Below are 27,074 nucleotides of genomic sequence, written 5' to 3'. Positions count from 1 at the left end.
CCATTTAAAAACCTCAACACCTTATTAGACATAACCAAACACTTATTAGCAATGGTTAGGGTGACATAGGTAATTCATGAAGGCGATGTTCTAAGGCCTACTTTGGTGAGTAGAGATTGAGGCCTGAAAAACTCATGTGGCCATCTAGGGTACAATTACTGGTCTCCTTTGCTCCCCCACTGGGAGGAGAGAAGACTGATAAAAATAGAAACTCTCATGGAAACAATTAGTCTAATAGTTGTATGGGGCATGCACACATCAGCCTTCACATCCATGAAACACAAAGCACTAGGTGGCGCCTGGCTACCACTTCCACCTGCTATGGAAAGGCTTACACAGAAGGCTCGGGTAGAGCAGAGGAGAATACAGTACAGATTCCAGAATCACAAAAGAGACCGGGCTCACAGGCTGGAGAGAGACTGGTGGCACCCTGAAGTCTATGATCCTTAGTCACTCCTCAGGTCTGTAACTGGACTTACCCTTGTAGTTCACGTTTCAGTCACACATCAGACAGGTCTCAAAGAGGGATAACAGCGCTAGTGTGGTAGGCACACCTGAGTATAATCAACCAATTAAGACCCAAAGGGCAGCATTTCCCCAAGGACAAATTTCAGAGCATTCGAAAAGAAGCATGGATGGGAACGGGTAACAGAAAGGAAGTACATATGTGATGGTACATGAGATGAAACAAAATGTGTTTAATTGTTGAAAAAAACTGATGATCTGCTCTGTAAACCATCACCCAATTCACAACAAAATCAATTTACAAAAAGAAAAAGTAAAACAAGTAAAAATATGAGCTTCATCTACAGTGCCACACACACACACTTTCTATTCATCCTTTCTGCCTTTGCTAACCCCAAGGTCAGCAGTTCAAAATCACCAGCCACTCCATGGGAAAAAGATGAGGTTTTCCATTCCTGTAAGGAGCTCCAGTCTGGGAAACCCACAGGGGCATTCTACCCTATCCTATAAGGTCGCTGTGAGTCTGCATCAATCTTATGGCATTGAGTTGTTTTTGTTTTGTCTTTTAATCTGTAGCTGATAGGCTATATATTTTACTTAATGATTTAACTTGCCTCAAATTAATAGGTTTTAAATATTAGTATAGAATGAAGTTTTGCATTTTTTATCCACAACTCTATGGCTATCAGAAAGTTAAGTGTCTACAACAGGTGAGTGACCCAACGAACACCTGCAGAGGAAATGAGAGGAGGAGGGAAGGTCGAAGAGAGGGCAGGAAGGGAAGATAGGTAAGGGAAGTGAGGATGGGTGAAATAGACTCTATAGTAAGACAGCCACAGCGAATACCCAAAACGAGTCTGCCTGGGTCATTCATAAAAACCGAGTTGATTCCAAAATATTCCTTTTTTGAAAATACAATTCACAATGTATAACAAAAGCTAAGACTTTGTCAAACTACTTCTGCTTTTACCAAACTTTATGTAGGATTTTATATAGAAAATGTACTTATAATGTCATTAACAGACATATGAAAATATCTATAGAATGCATAGAAACTGAGAGAAATTTTACAAAGCACATGGGCTGTGATATCTTCCCAAGATAACACTGACTGTGCCGGGGTAAAGTCAAATCATTCCATGCCATACACCCTAAAGTATGTTAGCGAGTCACCATCACAGTGAACAGCGTCCATTTCTATAGAGAAAGCGTACATGGTTCGTCTGGGAGTGAAGCAGAGCAGCAGAAATGCTCCCTGCTGCAAGCTGACAGTTACATGGGACCCCTGAAGTTTTAAATTGAGTTCCTCTGCTAATTACCGGCCTGAAAGAGACAAAGAATGATCCACATTTTATTCTCTGCTGAACTTGCAACAAGCACTCGTGAATGGGACATTAGGGTCAAGCTGGGAAGCTCCAGTTTGTTTGACCGAGTACAGAGCATGGTGTCACCTCCCGCGCAAATAAGGTCAGGTACACCTCCCTGCCTTGGGTTCCCACCAGGGAGATGTCAGTGTAACCGGGGCTAACTGAGGACTTGAGAGAGAGGATAAAACAAAAACGCAAACAAAACAGAAAACAAAAAATCACGTTGCCTATGGATTTGAAGTTCTGTGTTTTAAAATGAATTCAAATATGTACAATCTCATTCTTTTCCATCACATGCTACACCTAGTGGTAAGAGTGTCAACTATTCTGTCTATTTTCTAAACAGCTCATTGTATGACCAGTAAAGCTACACAGCAGGCAGGTACTTTAATGAAACAGGCCTATTCTCTGGGGACAAGAACCTGTGGTTGAAACGCTAGCACTGTGATCATGAAAGCACTTTGTTCTTGCCAATGAGCAATACTTTTGATGTGGATCCTGATCAAAAATCCCCTTGGGAAGGAAAAACGTGTAGCGGTGGGGAGGGGGGAACAAAGGAGTGTTGTGATGTGAGATTTCAAAACAGATTTTCTCAGAAGAAAAAATACCTTCAGCATTCAAAATGGGTATGCATTCTACCTTTCTGGAAAGTCATAGAATGACGTTGCCAAAGCAGCCTCATTGAAGTTAAAGTAATAAAAGTAATTAATTTATTCATTCAACCAACAGTGTTGAGTATACTACTTTCGTGCATGGAAGAAACATAAGAACACTCGAGAACACAATCCCATGACCAGTGCAATTCCTTTCTCTCTTCTCTTTATTTAACTTACTATAACTCGGCATCCAACATGTGGCTGAATGAAAAAAACCGAGGGGCAGCTTACACACTGTAGCCCGGCATGTGAGAGTTAGGAAACAAGCACTAATCAATGGGCACCTCCTCATAGTGTCACAGTGAAGACTTTGGGGAATCACAGAGAATGTGTTTGACATCCCAGCTCCTTCATTTAATGGCTGTCTGCAGGAATAGGAAACTTCATGGTCTCAATTTCCTTAATATAAAAAATAATCGTGTAGCAGTGCCTACTGTACACGGTAGTTAAGAACATGAAGTGTGACACTGCCAAGAACCTTTTACGCATGTTTTTAACAAAGTAGAATTATTTTGGCTATCTTTTAAAATGCTAAACCTACATCAGTTCTTAAATAATTATACACATACTTTGTGGCAAGAATCCAGAAGCACCAAACTTTATTTTACCTCTTGTGAAATCATAGCCTCTAAAAATATAACCCTTAGACTGTTCATGCGTCCTAAGCATCTTAACCAATAAACTCCACCTTCAAGGAGCCCTTCTGAAAAAATAAACAAGAAAATTCTTACCGAGTTTTGGCAAAGAATAGGGCACTTTAAAGTAGTCTTCATAAAACTCAATTAGTCTCTTTGTTATATGGAGGGCGTAGTGCCCGGATCCTCTTCTGATGGCGTCGGGTCTTGCATACAACCGCACCTAAAACATATGCAGACGCAGCACTTTAGCCTTTTGGTCTCAAGTTGTATCTATCGTGCAAATATGAACCTACACAAATTACTTCAAGGACTACAAAAATTAAACAATATCCTTTGTCCATTATATCAAGGCACTTTGTAATTGAAAGAATCAAACTACAACAATTGAAGTAACCAAGGTGAGCAAGTTACAATTTCCTCCCTTTGCAAGACGACAAAGAGAACAATTCTATACCTTGCTTCAAAATAAATATTCAAAGTGATCACTTATGTGCGCCTGTTAGAGATTTGAAGGTATGGTGGATTAATATAATGGGTCCCTAACGATGCTGAAAATAGTCAGGATACGGTGGCTCAGCAGGAGAGAAAATTCATGGTTTGTTAAAGACATATTATAACAAACTTTGAAAGTATTACTGAGCAGGGCAGAAATATAATTTATGTCCCCTTCTTTTCTTTGGAAAAAACCTGTCTTGTTCCCAATCTGCAAACCAGGGATAGAAAATTCTTGCCTGGACATCAACAATCCTCATTCTGGTGGGCACTCTGCAAGTGCTCCTGGCTCAAACCCAGCTGAACATCATTCATATTCCAGCACAATCTGGACCCTTAATATGGATTTTAAATCAAGCATTGTATATTATCTAGTCCTCAGCCAAGAAGGATCCTAAGGCAAGTAACATAAAACTGAACAAAACTAACAATTGTACAGAAAAGGCTAAAATGAGATTAGTTTCCATAAAGCTTTCATAAAGCTATCCAGCATCCTTCTTTCCAAAGGCTAAGTCTGTTTTTCACAGATGTGGTCCCTAATCCTCATATCAATTGTGTGAATAAGAAATGTGTATTTTGTACAGCAGTGGAGAGCAGTGTCCTGGGAGTTGGATTTTAGTCCAACTCTGCCACTAAGAACGTGGGATGCTGGTGAGCAAATTACTTAACCTGCTTGGGTCTCAAATGTTCTCATTTATAAAATAAAGGTGTTTGCCACCAGAGAGTTCTACAGTGTTTTTCAATTCTAAAACACCTATTCCCAATCCCATTTTACAGATAAAAGGATTTATTTTCTTACTGGTGATTTTCCCAAATCAGTATAAAATATTTTATTTAGTATATGTAAATGGATATTTATGTTCATAAAGACTACAAAGGAAAACTGTAGTCCATGTGTAATGGTTAGATCTTATACTAACTTGGTACTTTTGTGGAGGCAGGGGTGGAGTCAAACCTGTCAATCATGTAGTCGCCTAGTGACGCCTCCTTGGGGGCGTGGCTTTTTATAAGCAAACAGCAAGAACTTCTTTCTCAAGCCCGCAGCCTTCCCTGCTTGCCAAGATTGTGTCTGCCTCTAGCGTCAGCCCCATGTGGACTGCAGACCCTGCATGTTTCAACACCCTGCCATTTCCCACCAACCCTGGATCCACAGGACTCTGCGCCCACCTGTGATCCCCCTGCTTCCGCTAAAGGTACTTGTTCTGTTTCATCCGCCTGCCTCAGCTGGGATGCATTCTTGATGTGAAATTGTTTCTTGATATCAAGGGTTTTTTTTTTTCTGATTTCAAATCCATAAACAATCTATGTCATTGGTTTTGTTTCTTTAGACACCCTAGCCTACCCCATCGCAATATAACACATGATTGTACAGGTGACTCTTTACCATCTATATTAAAAGGAGAGAGAAAGGAAAACCAAAGCAGCTGCTCTTAAGTCAATTCTGAAGCAGCGGCTCGATATGTCCCAGAGCAGACCCGCTCCATAGAAGTGTATCACGGTAATTCGTCTGGAAGTCGTTCCTCGGGACTTCCTTCAACAGAATTTCTGGGTAGGGGTGAGCCAATCGCAAACTATCTGTACAGTCAAGATATAAGTACAATCTAAAAGCCTAGAAAATCGAGGAAAACACATTTTGACTTTAGCTTGAAAGACCTATAATTCAATACCAGATTTACTGACTAACACATTTCCAACAAAAATGGCTGACAGAAATATAACCTCTTCCATCAATCAATTCCACAAATCAGTCAAGATATCTGCAATGAATTCAATAACAATTAACTACTAAAATGATGAAGCTGCTTCTCATGCAGCAACTAAGTTAGATATAAAATTGGGTCCAGTCACCACAGATTTAGTCGGCAGCGGTAGAAAGCCGACACTCTCAGGAAAGCCCATCTGAAAGAGCAGCACATGCCACTCTTGACACTCGGGGAGATGCAGTCATTCTGAGTCCCTGCTGTGCCTGGCATCAACTATTCTGTATACATTCGGTATTTTAGGTGGAATTCCCAAGAGATAGGCCACAAGACAAGTAGGGTGTGTGGGTGATCAGGAAAGAGGCGTGCCCAGGAGATACCTCCGAGGGAATAGGCAAAGCAGCATCCAGAAACGTGAGAATCCAAGCGAGGCTGCAATTTCAGGTGAAATCTGGAGCACAGACTGACCCACAAGGGCCTCGATGATCTGGAAAGTGTGTCCTGCGTGATTGGCTGGCTCCCATGAGCCTGGACCAGGCCTCATTGGCTGCTCACTGCTAAGGGCGGGCATAAAACCTCAGGCACTTCCTGTTCTTGAGACAGCTGGGCAAGGAGCTCCCCTAGTCAATTGCTCGTGTTTTGGGACTCTCAGGTGTGAGCAGTTAGGAGTAAAATCACTAAAACGGAGCAATAGGGACATCAAATAGGGAAGGGGATCTAGCCTATACAACAGCAACTGTCATAGAAACTAATTCACTGTCAACAGATATTTAATTAGCACGTGCTCGGTGCCATAATAATCCGAGAAGTGGTGGACTGCTCACAAAAAGGTCAGTGGTTCAAAGCCACCAGCTAACTGAGAGGTCACCACTTCAAACTCACACTTCAGGAGCAGCATGAGGCCATCTGCTTCCATTGAGGTTTACAGCCTCGGAAATTCTAAGGGACACTGCCTGCCTCTCTGTCCCGCAGGGTCACTATGAATCAGAATTACTCAATGGCAGTTGGTTTAGTTTTTTGATTATTTTTAATAGGGATGAAAAAGACTACAGGAGGAGCAGGTGTGCATGTGTGTGTGAGAGATTGAGAGAGAGAAATGACTCAATGGCAGTGGGTGTTTTGTTCTTTGGGGGGAATTTTGTACCATGGTCAAGGCTAAGTATTTTTTATTTAATGATGAAGAAAACATGGTCTCTAGTTAAATGAGGTACAAAGCATTAAGGTACAAAGATCAGAGATAATATAATCATCATTATTAAAAAGCTTAACATATATTCAGTAATTTAGTATTTGTATTTTTTAGTTACATTATCTTCATATCAACTTGAAGATATGAAAATGTAGGGGTGGAGTCCAGTCTGTCAATCAGGTCACAGCCTGATGATGCCTCCTGTTGGGCATGGTCTTCTCATATGAAGGATCCTGGGCTCGCTCTCTCTCTCTCTCTCTCTCTCTCTCTCTCTCTCTCTCTCTGTCTCTCTCTCTCTCTCTCGCTCTCACTCTCGCTCTCTCTCGCTCTCTCTTTTTCTCTTTCCCTCTGCCTTTACCCTCCTGCTGGCAAGCCACTCAGAGACCTTCCAGAGCCCTGTGATGCTTCTACCACCATTTGATCCACAAGACTTGTCACCTACCAGCCTGTGATCTTCCTGCATTTTGCATCATTGCTTGCAGCTGTGTGAGTCTGAAGAGGAATTTATGGACTAAGATCAGACTTACAGACTAGTATTGGACATAAGGACTTTATCAGGACTATACTGGGATATTTTATTTATGCAAAATTACTTCTTGATATAAAGCTCTCTCTTACACATATATGAGTGTCCTTGGAATCCACTCTGTCCAGCAAACACATTGTACAAGTAACATTTTCCTGTGATATAAATGGCAAATGTATCATGAGAAAAATATATAGCTTTCAGAAGGTTTGAAATGAAGTAACTAATAAATTCAAGTTAAAACTATAACTAGGACCACTACAAAATGACAGAGTAAGGGTCACTGATTTTAATCTTAAGCACCATCACCGATTTTGGTAAAAATGCAGCTATTTCTATCAATCAACTCCACCAGTCTGTCAAGCTATCTGCAGGACCAGACAAGAAAAGCATGATTGAGTCAATCTGGTTGTTAAGAATTGATGGAAATGATCCAATTCCAGGTGAGGAAATAAGACATAGAAGCAGTGTCTTCATTTATTCATTCCAACATGTATTGCATGCCTGCTGTGTACCAGGCACTTTACGGGAGCCTACAAATAAAACAAGACCACAGAGTGCATAGCCCTCGAGGTCTGAAGTTTGAACTCACCAGCCGCTCCAATGGAAAAAAGATAAGTTTTTGGTTCCTGTAAAGATTTACAGCCTTGGAAACCAAAAGTGGCAATTCTGCTCTGTCCTATAAGGTCAGTGTGAGTCAGAATTGACTAGATTCATACCATGCACTTCATAGCAGTGCCTAGATGTTGATAAGTAATGGCATGGATTAAGTTGTGTATCCTCAAAAGATGGGTGAGCTTGGCTGGATCATGATTTCCTGTATTGTGATTTTATTACTCCCCCACTTCGTGATCTTCTATGTATAGCTGAAGCTGGACTAGGTCATGGTAATGAGGATTATGTTATGTTTGTTATGTCACCGAGGCAGGATTCAGTGGGAGGCAACAGCCCTAGTCAAGATAAGGCCCCTCGTCCAGTGTCAGGAGAATCCTCCGGGGAGATAAGAAGAGAGAGAGGACCCTCCCCACCACAGTGAAAGAAAAGCCAGCAGAGTGTGTCTTTTTCACCGGGATCCCTGCCCTGAGAGCCTAGATTCAGGGAAAGAGGGATGTCCATACAGATGGAAATCTCCAAGGAATGCCAAGCCCACAGATGCTGAGGGCAGACAAGGACTTTGTATTAGAGTCAACAGAGGAAGAAAGCCTTCCCCTAGATCTGGCATTTTGAGTTCTGACTTCTAGCCCTGAAACCATGAGAAAATAAACGAACTTGTCAAAGCCATCCCGGTGCTTAAGCTGTGTTGTAGCACCACTACTCTTCACGGCATCTTAAATGACACACAGATTAACAGCAAAAGGACAATATGAACATCAAAAGGGCATCTTTTGCTTTTCCTCTCATTCCAACAGATCAACTGATTAATCTCTTGTCCAAGGCCAAGTCCTTATTCCATCCCCTTTTACTTGAACAAAGACGTCACTGCCAAAATGCCTTCCCCGTTTCCTGCATCACCAACTGATGCCTGCCTCCTGGATCATTCTCCTCGGTAGGCACATACTCTGTTTTGTCTCCTTTGTTAAAATTAAAAACCGAAAAACCCTTAACCTCTGTTCCTCCAATTATTGTCCCATATTTCCATTCCCTTTTATATCAATGATACTCAAAAGAGTTTCCTATATTATAATAAACAACATAAAATGTAATATGAACCAGCATGAAAGTGGGCATATAATATAGAGACAATTATAAATGGGGTGTTTTGAAACGTATATCCCCTGCTTTTAAGTTGCTCATGAACTACAACCAGGCTTTTTTTTTTTTTTTTAATTTTAACAATTTATTGGGGCTCATACAATTCTTTTCACAGTTCATTAACCAGGCTTTTATACCCAGAAAACCAACACTAAATCCAATGTCACTGAGTTGATTCCAACTCCATGTTGGGTTTCCAAGGCTGTAAATCTTCAAGGGTGCAGAAAGCCTCAACTTGCCTCCATGAAGCAGTTGATGCGTTTGAAGCCCTGACACTGTGGTTGGTAGTCAGCACAAAGCACCACCTGGGCCCCCAACAGTCTACCAGAACTAGACGCACCAAAAGTACTCTAATAATGACTTCACAATGCATGCTTGCCCTGTCAGCAGTGCTTGGGACAGGCGATCATGTGTTCTCTTTGAAACACTTTTGTTACTTGACTTCTATTCCCACTTAAGCACTCCCAAGTTTGGCTGGCTCCTCCTCTTTCTTCCCTCAATGGTAGAGAGATCCGGATTGCAAGCCATAGGCTTCTTCCACAGGCTGTCTACACTTAAGATCTTGCTAATCATATATCATATCTAGTTTTCAGATATTAAAACTGAAGACTTTCCCTACAATTTCAGATTTGTAAATGCAGCTGCCAACTGATACCTCCACTCAAATATCTATCAGTCATATTAAAACCAAATCTTGATACCTTGATATCTGTCTCTCTCTCTCTCTCTCACACACACACACACACACACACACACACACACACACACACACATCCTGCTTCTCCTATAGTCTGTTTCATCCTTTTTAAAACTAATCCAAAAAACAAAGCAGCCACTGTTGAATCAATTCTGACTCATCGTGACACTGTAGGACAGAGTCAAACTACTTCCAGGATCTCCAAGACTGTGAACTGTACATGCTGACAGAAAAAAAACGCATCTCCTCTGTCCCTGGGAGTAGCAGGTCAGCTCCCACTGCAGACCTGGTGGTCTGCAGCCTGCTGCAGCAGCCACTCGGTCACCGGGGCTCCCTTACAGGTAATACCGCCCTCCACTCACGAAGGCTCTGATGCTGCAGAGTGATAACATTCCTTTGCATTTCAGAAATATCATTTTAGGGACCTAAACCTTAGTGAACTGAAGTACAGGGGATGGCTTCAGGCTTCAAAACTCACAAAAATGAGATAAACACTGAAAGGGGAGGCTAGGGGAGTATGGAACATCTACTCGTGCATGTTACAGAATAGACTGTAAACTGAAATAAAGAATAGGAATTTAAGGCACAGATATATCAGTTAAAGATTTGAAGCAACAGGGTGGCGTGACTAGAGTTATGTTAAGCGATTACATGAACTGATCCGCTGCCGTGGAGCGAACACTGACACAAAGTGAACCAGGGTGGGTTTCTGAGACAATGACTGTTTACGGGAGGAGAAAACCCAGTATTTCTCTCCTGGAGCTGCTGGTGGTTTTGAACTGCCCACCATGGGATTCTCAAGCCAATATGTAACCACTACACCACAAGGGTTACAAATCTTAGTGTATATGTCTTATAGGGGCTAGGAATGAGTGAAACAAATAAATTGAGACTATGCCAGCAAGACAGATGAAAGAGAACAGTGATTTGATCTAGAGAGAGCAATTGAGAGGCAGAGAAAAGATGGAGCTATTCAACTGCTCTCACTCGCTTTTAAACAAGTCACTGAGATATTGCGCGTGGTGAATTTTAGGACCATTCGCATTGAAAACTAGCCACTCACACATGCACATGCCTTACTCTGTTGTACTAAGTTAACCTGGATTGAACTGTGGAGGGAAGAGTTTAAAATATTGCATAACCTTGTGGTTAATCAATAACATTTTGTATAATAATTTACGTGACCGTACATAAACATTTCTATTTGCTTTCTTCTTCTAGAGTAACTAGATTCTGCCTCATCATTACAAACAAACTAAATCTTCATAAACCCGTTTATCACTCAAAAGCACTGAAATATAATTTTATTACACCTGCCTATTTGCATTTTCTGACATGCCATGATAAGCGTGAAGCGCTAAAGAGGCAAATTGCTTACTTTTCCCGGAGCAGGCTTTATCTCTCCTTCTAAAAGCTTTTCCGACCACCAATGTCAACCAGGTTGCCACTGAGTCCCATGTGGAGGACAATGCACTAGGAATTTGCAGGGATGGCTTTCTCTCTGACAACTTGTGTCAGCTTAAGAGAGTCAGCAAACTTCTCTGAATCTCGGCTCCTCAGTGTCTTCCCGGAGCAACAATCTAGAATCCCCTTAAGCCTAGGGGACTGATCAGCGATATAAACCTATTGTCTTCCCCTGTGTAGTCCCCATTTACAAGCAGAATAAAAGAAAAGGTTTTTATTTCCTCAGTATAGTTTGGCTACTTTACATCTTTCACTTCTCTTGAAAATAAACTATCTTGCTCTCGTTCTCTATCTGTTGTCCTTGAGTATTCCTCTTCTATTCCATGAACTTGAGACGGGGAAGACAGAAATAGCTGTAGTAACCAACACAAATGGAAGAGGCGTGTCCTTATGGCTCCAATCCTGTGGTGATGCATCATAAAAAGAGCTAAAGTTTAAGAACTTCAGACTTTTGATCCCTTAAAAAAAAATAAACTCACTCACTGCCACTGAGTTGACGCCGGACTCACAGTGACCTTACAGGACAGGGAAGAACTGCCCCTGTGAGTTCCTGAGACGGTAACTCTTTATAGGATGACATAGCCCCCATCTTTCTGCCAAGGAGTAGATAGTGTTTTTGAACTGCTGACCTTGCAGTTAGCAGCCCACAGTGTACCATCAGGGGTGCTACTGATCCCTTAAAGCACTTCAATGCCCCAAATCAGTGTTCTTTTGGTAGCGTCTCTCCTTAGACCCAGTGGGATTGACTGTGTAGTTTCCTGGACTCTCCATATTTTATGCAAGTTTCATTTATCTGTAGTATTTTCAGTTTTTTTATTCCTGAAAAGGGGGGAGGGATGCTAACGGCATCTTTCAATCCTTTATAAAAAAAAAAAACCAACCCACAAACAGTAGATACATTTCAGTTATCCCGAGGACTGAGAGTGACTGCCTGGAGGCTATGTTGGGAGGAATCCTAAAACTACATCTGGACCCAGCAGGGGGATCTGTGAAATTCCTGCTGTGCATTTACAGATAAAGGCCGTTGTGGTGGTGCGGGACATATGCATGATCAGGACAGACTAACCTTTCAGGGAGGTGTAAGGGAAGGCAACTCTGCATAGACTTGAATTGATCTGGCCTTTGGTGGTTGTGCGATTTAGAGAAAGGACAGCAAAGGCTGATTAAGAACGTCATCATTTATTTATGTTTATTAATTAATAGTTAATGAGCCTCTATTAACAAATGCACGGCAGCCTGAACCTGTTGAAGAGCCTTTTCTTGTTCTGTGCCTCAATTTTCAAGCTACACTACCTTTGGGACACCTAACCTGTGAACTGTGTCGCTGTACTTTGAGGTCCCTTTAAGACTTGCCTCGCCAGAGGATTGGAATGTACATCTCTGGAGCTGGGGACTGACTGTTGGTGACCTGCCTTGCTGTTGGCTGCCTGTGCTGGGATAGCCCACATCGCTCTAAAGAGGACTACCTGGTGGCCCTCAAGACTTGAAGGACTGCCAGTGGCTCACAACACTCTCACAGGAGTGAGTTGCACTGAGCTATTCGTACTGATTTATAATTTAACTGTTCATTTCTTGTATTATATATCTATCTGTCTGTATATAATTTAACAGTTCATTTCTTGTGTTATATATCTACCTATCTTTGTAAATATATATATATATATATATATATATATATATATAATTATCAGCAATCTGGTTTTGTCTCTCTAGAGAACCCTGTCTAACACAGATGGTCAGGCTGCCATGCGTGTGCTGAGTGTCCAAAGGGAAGCGAGAGAGACGGGTCTCATTTTTGCAGGAGGGCACAGTCTAGCGGGAACACAGAACTACAAGAACTCATATTGAGAAGCAGAAAGTGGACCTCAGTTACAGGAGCTTTTCAAATATAGCCTCCCTACAGCGGTGGTGATTCAGCAAAACAGGGTAAGTGGACCAGAGGAATCAGGAGAAACACAGTTTCAGATTCTGGGACAGAGTGCTGATACCTTTCTCTGTGGTAAAGATGTAGGGAAAAGTACATACGCAATTGTAACATAATGCAAAAAAGTTCAAGTCCACACTCGCAAGTGCCCAAACAGTATCATCTCAATTTAAAACACTTCATATAGTTTATCACTTCTCTTTATAAAATTCCTAAGTAACAGATAGGGATTTAAGTAATTAATTCACGTGTTATAGATGAAGAAGATGGAGATAGGGTTTTTAATAGTCGCTGAACTTCCCAAAGCATTTCTACTAGACGGCTTTCGTTATTTGTTGTGCTCGAAAATGAACTGTGTGAAACAGTGTGTCGTTACACCATACAACAAAGAACAGAATCTACACCAGAAGCACACTTGTTAAATGAAATTTTCTCTGATTTGTCATCTGTAATTTTGTATTTAAATTAAATAAACCTTCTGGCTTGCTGGAGTTGTTCTCTGAGAAAATTTTACACTGCAAGAGTATGTTAGGAATTTTGGGAGACAGTAATTACTTCACACCTTTAAAATATCACTATAATAACAATAATAAGTTTACATTTCCTTTCTGCTCTAATGGAAAGCTTAGTCCCTTTAATAACTGCAAAGCGACAATGTACTGTCACTAAATTCTCAACCAATAAAGCTGAATTAATGCACCTACGTGAATATAATTTGATTTGGGAATTCTTCACAGAAAATACTAAACCGTAACAAGGCCAGGAGAAAGACACAGGTGCTTCAGGTACTAAGCGCAGAGAAATAAATTGATACAACGACAAAAGGAGATAGTAAACAAGAAATAAAACCCAAACATTTTATAGTTTTATGTTTATCTCATTTTAGCTAAGTACAGTGAGTTAATACACACAAACCTGACAGAAACGGGACCAGTGCTAAGCTCAGGAGGCAATAAACTTAAAGAGGTGCCTGGAAGAAGGAGAGGCAGGAGGCCGGCCTGGCAGGAGCAGCCAAGGATCAGGTAACTGACCAGGGCCTGAACACCCCAGTGAAGAGTCTGGAGGCGCTGCCTGGAGAAGCTCGGAGCCAGTTCTCAGTCTAAAGCAGAGTAATGTGATTGAAAGCAACAAAGAGAGACTATGTAGGCAACAGAATTTAAGATATCTTGAGCCAGGGAGGCTAGAGTATAGAAAATCATGCTATTAAAAGTGAAAAATATATCCTATAGATTTTTTTCTTCTTTTTTTAAAAATCATTTTACTAGGGGTTCATACAATCCATACATCAATTGTATAAAGCACATTCGTACATTCATCACCCTCATCATTCGCAAAACATTTGTTCTCCACTTAAGCCCTTGGCATCAACTCCTTACTTTTACCACTCCCTCCCTGCTTCCCCCCTCCCTCATGAACCCTTGATGATTTATAAATTATTAGTTTGTCATATCTTACACTGTCCGATGTCTCCCTTCACCCACTTTTCTTTTGCCCGTCCCCCAGGGAGGAGGTTCTATGTAGATCCCTGTAATCGGTTCCCCCTTTCCACTCCACCCACCCGGTATCATCACTCTCAACACTGGTCCTAAAGGGATCATATGTCCTGGATTTCCTGTGTTTCCAGTTCCTATATGTTCCAGTGTACATCCTCTGGTCTAGCCAGATTTGTAAGGTAGAATTGGGATCATGATAGTGGGGAGGCAGGGGGAAATCATTCAAGAACTAAAGGAAAGTTGTATGTTTCATTGTTGCTACAATACACCATGACTGGTTCGTCTCCTCCTCTTGATCCTTCTGTAAGGGGATATCCAGTTGCCTACCGATGGGCTTTGGGTCCCCAATCTGCACTCCTCCCTCATTCACAATGATATGATTTTGTGTTTTATGATGCCTAATAACTGATCCCTTCGGCCCCTCATGATCACACAGGCTGGTGTGCTTCTTCCATGTGGACCTTGTTGCTTCTTAGCTAGAGGGCCACTTGTTTACCTTCAAGTCTTTAAGACCCTAGACACTCTATCTTTTGATAGTCGGGCACCATCAGCTTTCTTCACATTTGCTTATGCACCTGCTTTGTCTTCAGTGGTTGTGTCGGGAAGGTGAGCATCATGGAATGCCAGTTCAATAGAACAAAATATTCTTGCATTGAGGGAGTACTTGAGTGGAGGCCCAATGTCCATCTGCTACTTTAATAGTAAACCTATAAATATATGCACATAGATGTATCCTATAGATTTTAATGAGAAAACCATCAGCAATAGGCACTATCACCTTAGTTAAAGTCTTAATTCTGAGGAGGGGACTTTCAAATCAGAGGTGAAGGGATCATAAATAGCTCACGATGAGGAGGTGAGGCACATGGTAGGGTCTGACACACAACGATGTCAAAACTAACATGACGTCAAATCACAAAGCAGAAGTACATACCAAGCCTCCTCAAGGAGTCTCACTTGGAACCAAAACCATACACCTTTCGGGTAGATCGTTTCATAAAACATACCTTAATCATTTTAAACATCTCACAAAGACTCGCCCTGAGTCCCTAGGTGTGCAAATGGTTTGGGCTCAAATACTAACTTCAGGTTCCTGGTTTGAACCTGCCTAGAGTATCAAGATATGTTCCCATAAGCATTTGGAAAACCCTGTGAGACAGTTGTACTTTGTAACATATGGGGTCACCAAGAGATGTTAAAGCCAGACTTATAATAAATTCCATCTTATCACTAACTGTCATAAAGACAATCCGGAGTATTGGTACTGATAAAGCTGCTCTAACGTCTGGTTCTTGTGCCTACCCCTTTTGCTTCGCACACTGCTTCTAGATACCACTTTGGGTACCTATTGTGATTCCACAGTTCCCATTGACTGGCTCTCTGTAAGTAGATCTGCTGGCCTTTCTGTCTAGTCCTTCTTAGTCTGGAAGTCCCACTGAAATGTATTTAGCATCATATCAATATCCAAAAGCCTCCACTGTGGTTGAGTGATATGAAATGAATAGACAGGTAATCTAAACTAGGTCTCCTACATGGAATGGAAATTCTACCACTGGGCTACCATTAATATGATAACAAAGAATTCCCTAGTAAAGCATTGGCTGAAAATTATGAGTTGCTACTTTTATGGCGTTAATTCTGGATCTCACAGCCTTTACTCTGCAGAATCCTGCTGCTGTTTGCTGTCGTTGTTGCGGCCACTGTTGTCAGTGGCTGTTGAGTCAGTCCCTACTCATGGAAACCCTTCGTACAACAGAACTTAGCATTGCTGAGCCCTGCACCATCCTAAAAATTGTTGTTACATTTGAGCCCATTGTTGCAGCCACTGGATCAATCCATCTTGTCAGGAGCTTTCCTCATTTCCTCTGCCCTTTTACGTTCCTAAGCATGATGTCTTCCCAAGGAACTGGTCTCTCCTGATAACATGGTTCGTAAATCAACCCAAATTCACTGTCATCAAGTCGTAGCAGACTCATCTTGACCTTATAGGACTACCCCAGTGGGCTGCCAAGAGTATAAAGTGTGACAAGAACAGAACGCCTCATCTTCGTCCTGTTGAATCACTGACAGATTAGAACTAGCAACCCAATTTGTCACCCACTAGACCACAAGAGGTCCTGAACACAGGTTCACAGGCTCTCTAAAGTGTGTCCTATATTTCTCAATAGGATGTTAAGTTCTTTAAAGAGCAAGTGCATTTTTTAAATTTCTCTTTTCGCTGTCCATTGTCCAGTGCAATGCCTTGCACTCAGCATGGATTGACTACATGTTGCTAGCTCCCATAAACCGATAATAAACTTTCAAAGTCCTTGTCCACTCTGGTACTAAAATGCTGTTATCATAGATTGATTGCATCTCCAAACCGCATTTTGCTTCAGGCAAGGAAATTAGCACTGTGGCAACCTGTGCAGTCTCTTCTTGAAGATCACTTCGCATTTATTCCTAAGCGTAGTATTTGCCACTTCACTGTAGAACTTCCAAGCTGAAGTTACGTACGGGCACTTCACGACAAGACAGGCTTTATCGCAGTCACGCATTCCACAGTGGGATTTTCCTATGTGCATGGGGGAGTGAAAATAGAGAGGTGTCCAAAGATTTGAGAACAAATGGCATTATCATTTGATTCCATTTTCCCCTGAGCATTTTGAAACCTCTTATAAATGTGGTAAACTGAATGTGGCCTCCAAAGATAACTACATCCTCATCCCGGATTCCGAGACGACTCCTTAATGTGGCACAGGAGACTTTGGAAGACGTGATTAAGGATCTTGGAATAGGGAGGTTATCCTAGCTTACCTAAGTGGACCCTAGTCATGATCACAAGCACCCTAAAAGAAGGAGGCAGGCAATAAAAGAAGAGAAGGTGGTAGGTGATGGCGAAGAGAGTTACAGGCGCTACGATGGGAAAAACCTAGAAATAAGGCCCAGAGACACTCTTGTTTCCACTCTCTGAGACTCATTTAGACGTCTGATCTCCAGAACTGTTAAAATTATAATCTGTATTGCTTAAAGGCATGAATTTATGATCATTTGTACTGCAGTACAACATTTTTTATTTCCGTGTCACTAAATACAGCATTTTTTCTTTTCGGATTTTGAAAGTTGGGGCACAATTTATGCTTCTTCCTGTGCCTTACGGCTCTCAAGGTGTTGTTTCGGCACCTCCACATCATTTCACATGATCACCAGTCACACGACATACCAATGTGCATAGGCGCGCACAAGAAAGAGAACGTGCACTGGTTGAATGACAGTAAGAATGATCTGCAGTGATGTTTTTCCAAGTGTGGTCTCAGAATGTTTTGCATCAGAATACCCCGGAATCGTTGTTTAAAACTCAGATTCCTAGGTTTCACCACACAAAAGTTTTGAGTCATCTCTCTCAGGCAAGGCCTTAAAATCTTCATTTAGCAAATTCCAAGTCAATGCGGCTCCTAGTGAGCCTCTAAGCTGGAGCAGATCTGTCCCTGTGCGTTTCTGAGGCTGTCACTCTTCATCAGTATTAAAACCCTTCTCTTCTCCCAAGTGGCAGCAGTGGTTTTGAACCGCTGACCTTGCAGTGATTACAACCCACAACATAACCATTCTTTTGTTCATTTAGCACTACAGCAAGCAAATCTCAATAAATCCTTAAAAGAAATATGTATCCGAAGCCTAACATATAAGAAAATGTGTATCTACGTATACATCTTTATTCCTTAAATCCCTTGCAACTTCTGTATCCTCAAAGCAGATATAATTAACATGCCCACTATTATTTTTTACAATGACTACTTTCCCCCCTGTGCAATAAACAATGAAGAACAGATGAAACATACCCAATGGTTGGAAAGAAGTTGTTTAGAACTGCCACCGCCCACAGACATGGCGGCGGCAGCGATTCATGGCTAAGGATCAGAACTGACTCCACGGCAGGGGGTGACTGGAGATAAGTATCTCCTTTGAATCACAAGGTTTTTGTTTTGGTTTGGTTGTTTTTTAATCAAGATAGAATGAACTTATAAAGTGTCCTTATTAAGATATCTATTTTATCCTTGGTCAAATATCTTCAGCAAGAGTGGCTGATAAGTATATATTTTTGTAAATCCAGGGGCTCGGTGCACAGCTGGACTCGGTTTCAATTTACTTTGTCCCATCTGTCTTTTTATTCCCTGATTTCCAACCGCCTGCTGACCTCACTTTTATGTGCACCTTTTTTCCCCTTGGGTTTGGCTGGCATCTCGAGAGAAGCAGAGCCAGCGATGCTTGTGTGAATGTGCACATAGAAAGAGGTTCACATCAAGCTATTGCTCACGCAGTTGCAGAAGTGCAAAGCCCAGTGTGATTCGAGCCTGTGCCGCTGATGTGAACTAGGGGCTGCTCCTGATTCGAGCGCCTGCAGAGACTGACCAACAGGAAATATGAAGACCACAGGCTGGTGGATGCCAATGGAATGAATCTCAACTTGGCCACAGGAATCCAAGGTCCCCAGGCAACTGATGGCTTCTGGGGTCGGCAGGTATTATAACAGGAGGTGATGAACCAGATGCAGAATCCAGATCCAGCAGAAGTGAGCTAGCTTACACATAGTGTCCATCTGTCTGAAAAGTGGGCCATGTTCAAGTGAAACTCCCTCAACTGTATCAAGGCTGTGGCCAGATAGAGGAAGCCATATGCACAGCGTGGGCTCGCAAACCAAGGCTCTCCAGCCATAAGCACCTCTTCCGATACACACGTGTGGCTCTGGTGTAAAAATTAAAATCTCTGTAGGATATTATTCAGGTAATGGTGGTTTCATTGGTTTGTAAACATAGGTTCTGGCTCTCAAACAATTTCTGAAGAGTTGTGAGGGACAAGATTGGCTCTTGCATCTCAAAAGTTGGCCAACCCCTGCTCTCCCAAAAGAAGCCCGTTCTTCCAAAATAGGTCGGCTGCTTCACGGCAGAGCCCGCCATGGAGTTGAGCACGCTATGTTCGACCACATCATGAGAGAATCCTGACCCACCCAAGTTGGCCTGACAACCTATCACACCCACCTAAGTCAACATCTATTTCAAATGCATCCAGCTCCCCATACCACTCACCTCTCTTCTATTGAAGAGAAAGCTGCTGGCATCCATTTGCAAGTAAGTGCTGTGTTTGCTGCTACTGGGTCTTCAGGAGTTCATTCGGACTCACATTGACCCCGTGATAGCACAGAACAGCTTCAAAGGGCTTTCTTGGCTCTAATTTTTCTATAAGGAGTTCTGGGGTGGACGACTTAGAGCCGTTCAAGCCAAGAACCTTTCCATTATGAACCATGTGCTTCACAGTTGCATCCCCAGGGCTCTTGAACAATGGGGGGAAATTCCAGAATTGGCTTTTTAATTCATTCACTTACCAAAATATTTGAGAGCCTATTCTGTGTTAGTCACTCTTCCAGGCACCGAGGATACAGCGTGAACCAAATGAGGGTAACTCATGGAGAGCGCCTCGTCTTGTAGAAAAGACAAAAAAATAACACAGATGAAATATACAATGTTAAATGGCATTAATTGTGTGGTGAAGTGAAATTTCTTCATGTGGCTCTGCAGGGGCAGTGAATTATTTAATGTGGACTGTCTAGCCAAAGTCTCTAACTCTCATCAGACAACTTTATGCTGCATAGATCAGGAAAGGAGTGAGGGAAGATAGGGATAGGAATTTCCTGTGAGTAATTACTCACAGAATTCCCTGAAGTGCCTCCTGCTATGTATAAAAGGTTTCCTCTGAGCCGCAGCAGGAGGGATCTCATTATTAGCAAGAGCCAGGAGTGGAATGTATCCTTGAAGCCCAAGATCCCTGCACAGTGAACCTCCGAGATCCAGAAGACATGTCTAACACTGGAGGAGTGGTAACAGCACCAGGGTCCAGAGTAATTGACTTCCCAACCCACAGAGCAATGCAGTTGAGTGCCTGGGTGCAGGAGGCGGGCTTGTGGAGTGGGCACTTAGTTGAGGAGGTTGGACTTGCTGACCCACAGGAGGGAGCTCAGTGCCTTCAGGCTGATGCTTACTAGAGTGGGGTACCTCTGGACACTTAATTCAGGCAGCTGGATTTGTTGATTCGTGGAGCTTGCGCTGAATGCCTTTGGGTTGAGGCCTATAGGGGAGCGGTAGACCCTTTTGGCATTTAGTAGCAAGACCTAAAAGAACTGTGTAACATGTCCTGATAATCAACTCAACCGTGTGCATTTCTCACTTGCATTACAACTTGTTAACTTTCTTAATAAACCATTCAATCATGAGTTTTATCCGAGTTCAGTGTAGCCATTGCAATGGATAGTAGAGCCCAGAGGCTCTAATCCAAGCCCAGATGCACTGTCATTGAGTCAACGCCAACTCATTGTAACCTCGTAGGGCAAGGTAAAACTTTCTCCCACGAAGTGGCTCAGTGTCAAACCTTATGAGTAAGAGCCCAATGCATAACCCTGACACCACCGGGATCCCTCACAGAGGTACAGTACAGAACACTCAGACAGCACGGATCTTTGATCCATGAGCTCTTTGTAATGTGTTGTAAATTCTAGCCTTTAATCTCATTTTAGAAGAAGTCCTTGATCTTGCTAATAGATAGGATTAAGAGGGATGTATTTTGAATCCCCACCTTCCTTAAAAAAAAAACAACTCACTGCCATAGAGGCAATGCCAACTCTAGTGACCCTCTTGGGTCACTGCCCCTGTGAGATTCTGAGACTGTTAGTAGGAGTAGAAATGCTCATCTTTTTTCCCAAGGAATGGCTGGTGGTTTCAAACTGCTGACATGGGGCTTGTGGCTCCAGTCATAAAAACTACAACACCAGGACTCCTAACCCGCACCTTACTGGAAGGTGTGAATCAAGCTACCACTCTGTTTCCTTGTGGGTATGGTATGCTAAAAGGCAAAACAGACACCTCTATCTAAACCATTCCTCTGCATATAAGAAAGCCATCTCGGAAGGAAGAAAAAAAAAACCACCAGGATCATCAAAAAAAGAACAAGGAAGAGGCCAAGAAACCATGAATCTGAGAGGGTGAGCAACAGACAGAAAACTTGGCAGTGGGTGAGGAGAGGTGCTGTTATGATACAAAGACTGCATCCTTAATGTTTATGATCCTAACATTTGGTAACCTGTTAACGCCCTGTGATGACTAGATTCTATGCCAACTTAATGCGTCTGAGTGAAGGGAGGGCTGGACTCCAATGCATCCATCAGGTCGCAATCTGATGATGCCTGCTTGGTGGTGTGGTCTTCAAGAGACATAGGAGAAACTTCTCTCTTGTTCTCCTTCCTGCTTGACTGGGCCCTGTGTCTCACCCCTGGGACTGGGGAGGCACTGGGAGCACCATGCATGTTAGACCCATGGGACTAACTGCACTCCCGGCCGGTGGGCTCTCAGCTCCTTGTTTCATCAGCTAGTCGCTGCTTGCTTCCTGAGGGCCTCCCGTTTGCAGCTGAGCGAAGAACTTGAGTTGAACTTAGCTAGGCCGTTTCCTTGACATAAATTTATTTCTTACTATAAAGTTCTTTCATATGTGTATGTATACACACACATACATATATGTAGTTTTGTCTCGCTAGAAAACCCAGCCAAACACAATTCCATGATAAGGCCCACTCATCATGAGTATTGTCTGAGAGTTTTGGGTGGCATCGTAATGACTTATTGAACCCAGCAGGAAAGGAGTGTGCTGTGGGAGGGACAGAAGGTATCAAAATAGGGTAAGAAAAGTGAGGGTGGAGGCAGGTCTAACCTCGGTCATGTGGCAGTCCACCTTGAACTGGTGTGGACATGGAGTGTCCCCTTCATTATGAAAGTTGGAATTGGTCAGATTCCTACACACACGTAACTAAGAGAAGGAGTTAGGGAATGTGGAAGGTCGAGGAAAGCTTCACTGAAAAGGTGATATTTGAATAAATATCTGACATGAGCGAGAACACGAGCAAGATGGACGGTACATCTAAACGTCTGTGGAAAATCTTCATTGTATTTTAATTATTCTTTTCCACAAACTTTTGAAAGCACTTTCATATATTCCTATGGAACATGCATTTCAGCACTAGCTATTAATAAGTCCATTAAATCTTTATTTTTTTAATTCCTTAAACTTCTCTATTCAATTATTTTTAAGTATAAAACGATCCAGATTCATACAAAAGTAGAGGGAATAATGCGACAGTATTCTTATACCCTCTCCAGTATTAATACAAAATCATAGAAAAAATTATTAAATAAAATTATCAAAACGGAAAGCTATGGGGGGGGGAAGCTATATCTCGGTCTATACACTTCTGAAGGCAGTGTCTCCATCTCTCTAACCCTAAGGTGACAAGTGTACCATTGAGAGAACTTGTCTGCAGCCATCTTATTTTGTGCCTACTGTATCTGTTGATAAGGCCCCAGCACCTATATCTGCTCCCTTAAGCGAAAGAGCAGGGCCTCTGAGTGCCCCCACCCCACCCCCAACACTCCACCCCCCCCACACACACACACCTCTCCTCGGGATCAGTGCGATGCTGTTGGAACCATTGGAGTGGTCTCTGCAGAAAACAGTTCAGCTTTCTTCCAAACTAGCACAACTCAGCATCAAGACTGCGGATTTGTGACCACACAGGCACAGACTGGTTCCCCGTGGCAGTTCTCTTCCAGCGCGGCGGGGCCTACGCCAGCTGCCCGTGGCTCAGCACAGAACTTGTGCCATGCTCAAAGAAGAAAGCCGTTTCTGGGTAAGTCAGACAAGACCGCATTCAAGAACATGCTTGCTCATTCCTGGGTTGGGCACGGGAACTGCAGGCTCTTTTGCACAAGGATGGATCTCCTGATCATATGTCTGGTCATGGGCTTGTGACGCCCTTTTGTGGACCTCTTGGCCTCTACTATTCTCCTACTTCATTTTGGACCTTGTAGGTTTAATGCCCTTGTTCGTTTGGTCTCTCCAGGTGGAAACTGTGAGGCTAAGATAATCATGGAGCCCAGCCTGCAGCTCACCCACCTAGATCAGGCTGCTACCAGGCTCCAAACCCATGCCCAAATAAGGAACAAAAGTGGTGGCAACTGGATCAGCTCGGCTCTACGTCTGTGTTCGGCATGAAGTAGTTCCACGAGGACGATCTTCACCGCTCAACTGCTGTGCTAACTACACAATTTCCTGTCAACGTTAAGATATATAAGTGTGTAGGCTGGAGTTTAGTTTGTCAGTCAGGTCACAGGCTGATGGTGACGCCTTGTGGCATGGTGTTCTCATAAGGAGGCCTGGGGACCGCTCCCTCTCTCTCTGACTTCACCTTCCTGCTGACCCTGATGGCGGCCAGAGCCACTGTCAGTGGATTCACAAGGCTTTGCATCCACCCGGCCTGTGATCTTCCTGCAGTCCGCATCCCGGCATGTGGCCGCATGAGTCTACAGGACTCTGGACTCTAGGACTTATGTGCGAGAGGACTTATGGGCTGAGGTGTTTGCTTGATATATAATACTTGATATAAAGCTCTTTCTTACACATATATGAGTGTCACAGGATTGATTTCTCTAGTCAACCCAGCCTAACAAAACTTACCAAAGACTTTGCATGGTATCACTTGAGGATGGGGATGTTAGCCCGACAGAGGCTGGCAAAGGGAGAAGAGGCAATGATGGCAGGAATATGGCAGGAATGGAAACACAACGGAGCACTAGAGACATATTTCCTCACAGGCCCCTCCAGCACAAAGGAAGAGGAAGATCAAATAAGAGACATTTCTGGACAAGACAGACTAGTCACACTATGCCCACAGGGACTGAGTAGGCACTCGGGCTGTGAGCGCAGAGAAGAGGCCAGCAAGAAGTCCAGGTGTGGGGTGCGGGGTGCACATGCCTAGAAAGAGGAGGTGCACTACAGAAGACCAGCCGATAGCAGAAGATGTACCAGAAACCAGGCAATGGTGGGAGGTCCACCGTAAGCAAACTCTAAGGGTCAGCCCTACATTTTGCCAGGCCATTTAAACTAACGAAGGGTCCTTCGGATTTCTTTTTCAAAGTATCGCCTTCAATAAACTCACTCTTCCTGTCAAAACCTTTTCTCTGACTCTGTTCTGACTCTTATCTCTTGCCTAAAATCTTTCTCTCAAGTGAGATAAGAACCTAGTCTGGGAAGGCTGGAGACATTGAGATTCTTCTCAGTCACACAAGCATCAAAGACATGTTTAGATGTGTATGCATGTATGAAGCTAGTAGCATGACCTTCATAATGTTGCTATTTTTTCAATTTTTTATTTTATATAAGCATTAAGTATGTAAAAGACTACACCTCCCCTTAAGGTAGCATGTCGTCTCCATCATTTTCCCTCCCTCCATATGTACCACTGTGGACAAGATAACGGTTTCTATATTCAACATCAGAGTCTTCTATATTCAGAGTTTCTGTAGTCATTTGTGCAGTATATTTTCAATTAATGCAATATTTCTCCTTCAGTTTACTCAATATTATCAAGCTCTTTTCAAAATAAATTATACCAATATACATCCTACCAGCAACAAATGAGAGTCCCTGCTTCCCCACATCTTCATTAAATGTTCTATTTTGATTTTTTTTTGTTAATCAATGAGCATAAAATGGTGTCTTAAAGCTAACTGTAACTTCTGTGCTTGTGATCATAGGGTGAGCATTGGTTCAAATAGTTCTTTCTGCCAGACTGCTCTGTTCCTTTGCCTAGTCTTCCATCCTATCACTGATCAATTTCTCACGATTTGGAGCAGTTCTTTGTATATTGTGAAGAGTAATCATTTGCCAATGTATGATTTGCAGCAGCCCTGTCCCAGGCTGTGCTAGTCTTGGACAGTATGTTGATGATCAAACAGGTTTTTTTTTTCCTTTTTTTAACTTTGGATGTACTCAAAGATCAAAAGGTCCCTTTAGGGTTTGTGCTTTCTGGGTGTTTAAAAAAAAGTTCTTTATTTCACTGTTCTCAAGGCCAAAAGGATACGTTTCTCATATTTTCTTCTGAAAGTTTTAAAAGTTCACTTTTCAAAGTCAGGGATTTAATCCACACGGGATATATTTTCGTGAGTTGGAAAGGAAAGCTCTCATTTCGTTCTCCTTAATGTGGATAGTCATTGTCTTAGTACTAGTTATTGAGAAGTCTGACCTTGCCCATTAATTTTAATGTTCTTTTCTCATGACCATGTTCCCATATATAATAGGATCATATTATTTTTCTTTGTTAAGTATGGCCATCAGTAAGTCAATAAAACATTCTGTATCACTAAAAGTAAGTAATGTAATGTAAAATTAGTGGGAGCAATGTGCGATTCTTATTTTTTTATTATTATTATAATGAGCAACCAATTGTTGATTCCAATTTATGGTAACCAGGTGTGTATCAGAGTAGGATTTTCAATGGCTAATTTTCTGAGGAAATAGATCAATGGACCTTTCTTCTGACCTTGTGCATCCCCCAGAAGTTCCGGCTATTCTTGGTATTGTAAGTGCCATCAAGCTGAGTGCCACTCACAGTCATACTATGCGTGACAGAGGAAGCAGTGCCAGACGTGCACTTCCTCATGACTGTGACACATGGTTGCAGCCACCCAAGCCGTCCATCTTCTTAAGGGTCTTCCTCGTCGTCACTGACCCTCTGCGTTACCAAGCATGACGTCCCTTTCAGACAAGTGGTCTCTCTGGCCCCTTTGATAAGAAGTGGAGCTGTCCAAAGGATTGTAAATCATATAATCCAAAATCAAATGAGGGATTAACATCTGAGCCTAAATTCAAAAGGCACGCAGAAGGCTATGGATGGCAAAGGGAGCCAAAGATTCATTTGTGGGAACTTCACAAAGCTCTGGTGAACTCCCTCTACCCACAATTGAGGGATGAGAGGAAAGTGGTTACTAAACAGCGTGCATGGGAAAGATGATTCTAGAAGATCAAAGGCATCAATCTGATTGGAACACTTAAAACTTCTGTCACCTGATCCCCCCTCTGATGCATGCTGGATCTGATCTGGTTTTCAAGCTTTTCTGTACTGTTGTTTCGTTTCTGTTTGTTCGTATTAGGGTATATCTCAGAGGTGTCACGTCATTGGAGGTTACTCTAATAAAGTTTGCTATATGGTTTTCTGTGCTTTGGTATATGAAATCCAGTTTGATGAACCTACGAGGACAGCAAGTAGATGAAGAATTTCAGGGGTAGAAGGTCAAAGGGAGATGATGTCAAGGAGTCCAGGAAGAAAGGAATGTTAGGAAACTGATTTTGGTAGCCATTGTACACTTCTGTTTGATGTGATTGAACTGTGGACTATGATACACCTATTAACTCTTAATTAATAAAGAATAAAAAGAAGTGGTGCTGTTGGGTACGTGCTGGACTGCTACCTGCTACGTAAGCAATTCAGACCCCAAAGCAACGCTGTAGGAGAAAGAGGAGCCTATCGACTGCCATAAAGGTCTACAGCCTCTGCTACCCGAAGCCTCGGGCCGTCATGGGTTGGAATGGCCTTGAAGGCAGTGGGTTGGATGTGGGTAGATCCCTCATGGTAAGTTCAAGCTACATGAGTCTAAGTGAGAATGGAAGTGCCACCCTCACTTCTGAGGAACATTATGGTCTTATTTCCTTAAAGGCATATTTGTTTGTTCTTCTGACTGTCAATGGTACATCCAATACTCTTTACCAACACCGTACTTCAAAGGCAGAGATTCTTTCGCTGCCTATATGAAGAGTCTTCTTCAATGAATTTAAAATGAATTAAAATGCCATGGCTAG

General features: G+C 42.5%; 1 protein-coding gene across 6 annotated transcripts in view; it reads right to left on the bottom strand.

Moving 5' to 3' along the window:
- LOC142435900 (thyrotropin-releasing hormone-degrading ectoenzyme-like) overlaps nucleotides 1–19,577 on the bottom strand; it is a 418,631-nt gene extending 399,054 nt beyond the window's left edge. For 2 of the 6 annotated variants that reach the window (XM_075539949.1, XM_075539950.1), the window contains exons 1-2: nucleotides 19,427–19,577; nucleotides 3,220–3,346 (exon numbers count right to left, since the gene is read on the bottom strand). In XM_075539949.1, coding sequence (XP_075396064.1) covers nucleotides 3,220–3,346; nucleotides 19,427–19,462 — 163 coding nt within the window. In that variant the 5' untranslated portion in view covers nucleotides 19,463–19,577. The remainder of the gene's footprint in view (nucleotides 1–3,219; nucleotides 3,347–19,426) is intronic. The other 4 variants (XM_075539947.1, XM_075539945.1, XM_075539946.1 and 1 more) reach the window with 4 other exon arrangements.
- Nucleotides 19,578–27,074: the final 7,497 nt, after the last annotated feature.

Source organism: Tenrec ecaudatus (genome assembly GCF_050624435.1).
Source record: "Tenrec ecaudatus isolate mTenEca1 chromosome 7 unlocalized genomic scaffold, mTenEca1.hap1 SUPER_7_unloc_1, whole genome shotgun sequence".
Taxonomy (NCBI): domain Eukaryota; kingdom Metazoa; phylum Chordata; class Mammalia; order Afrosoricida; family Tenrecidae; genus Tenrec; species Tenrec ecaudatus.
This window is presented reverse-complemented; position numbering and strand designations above follow the sequence as displayed.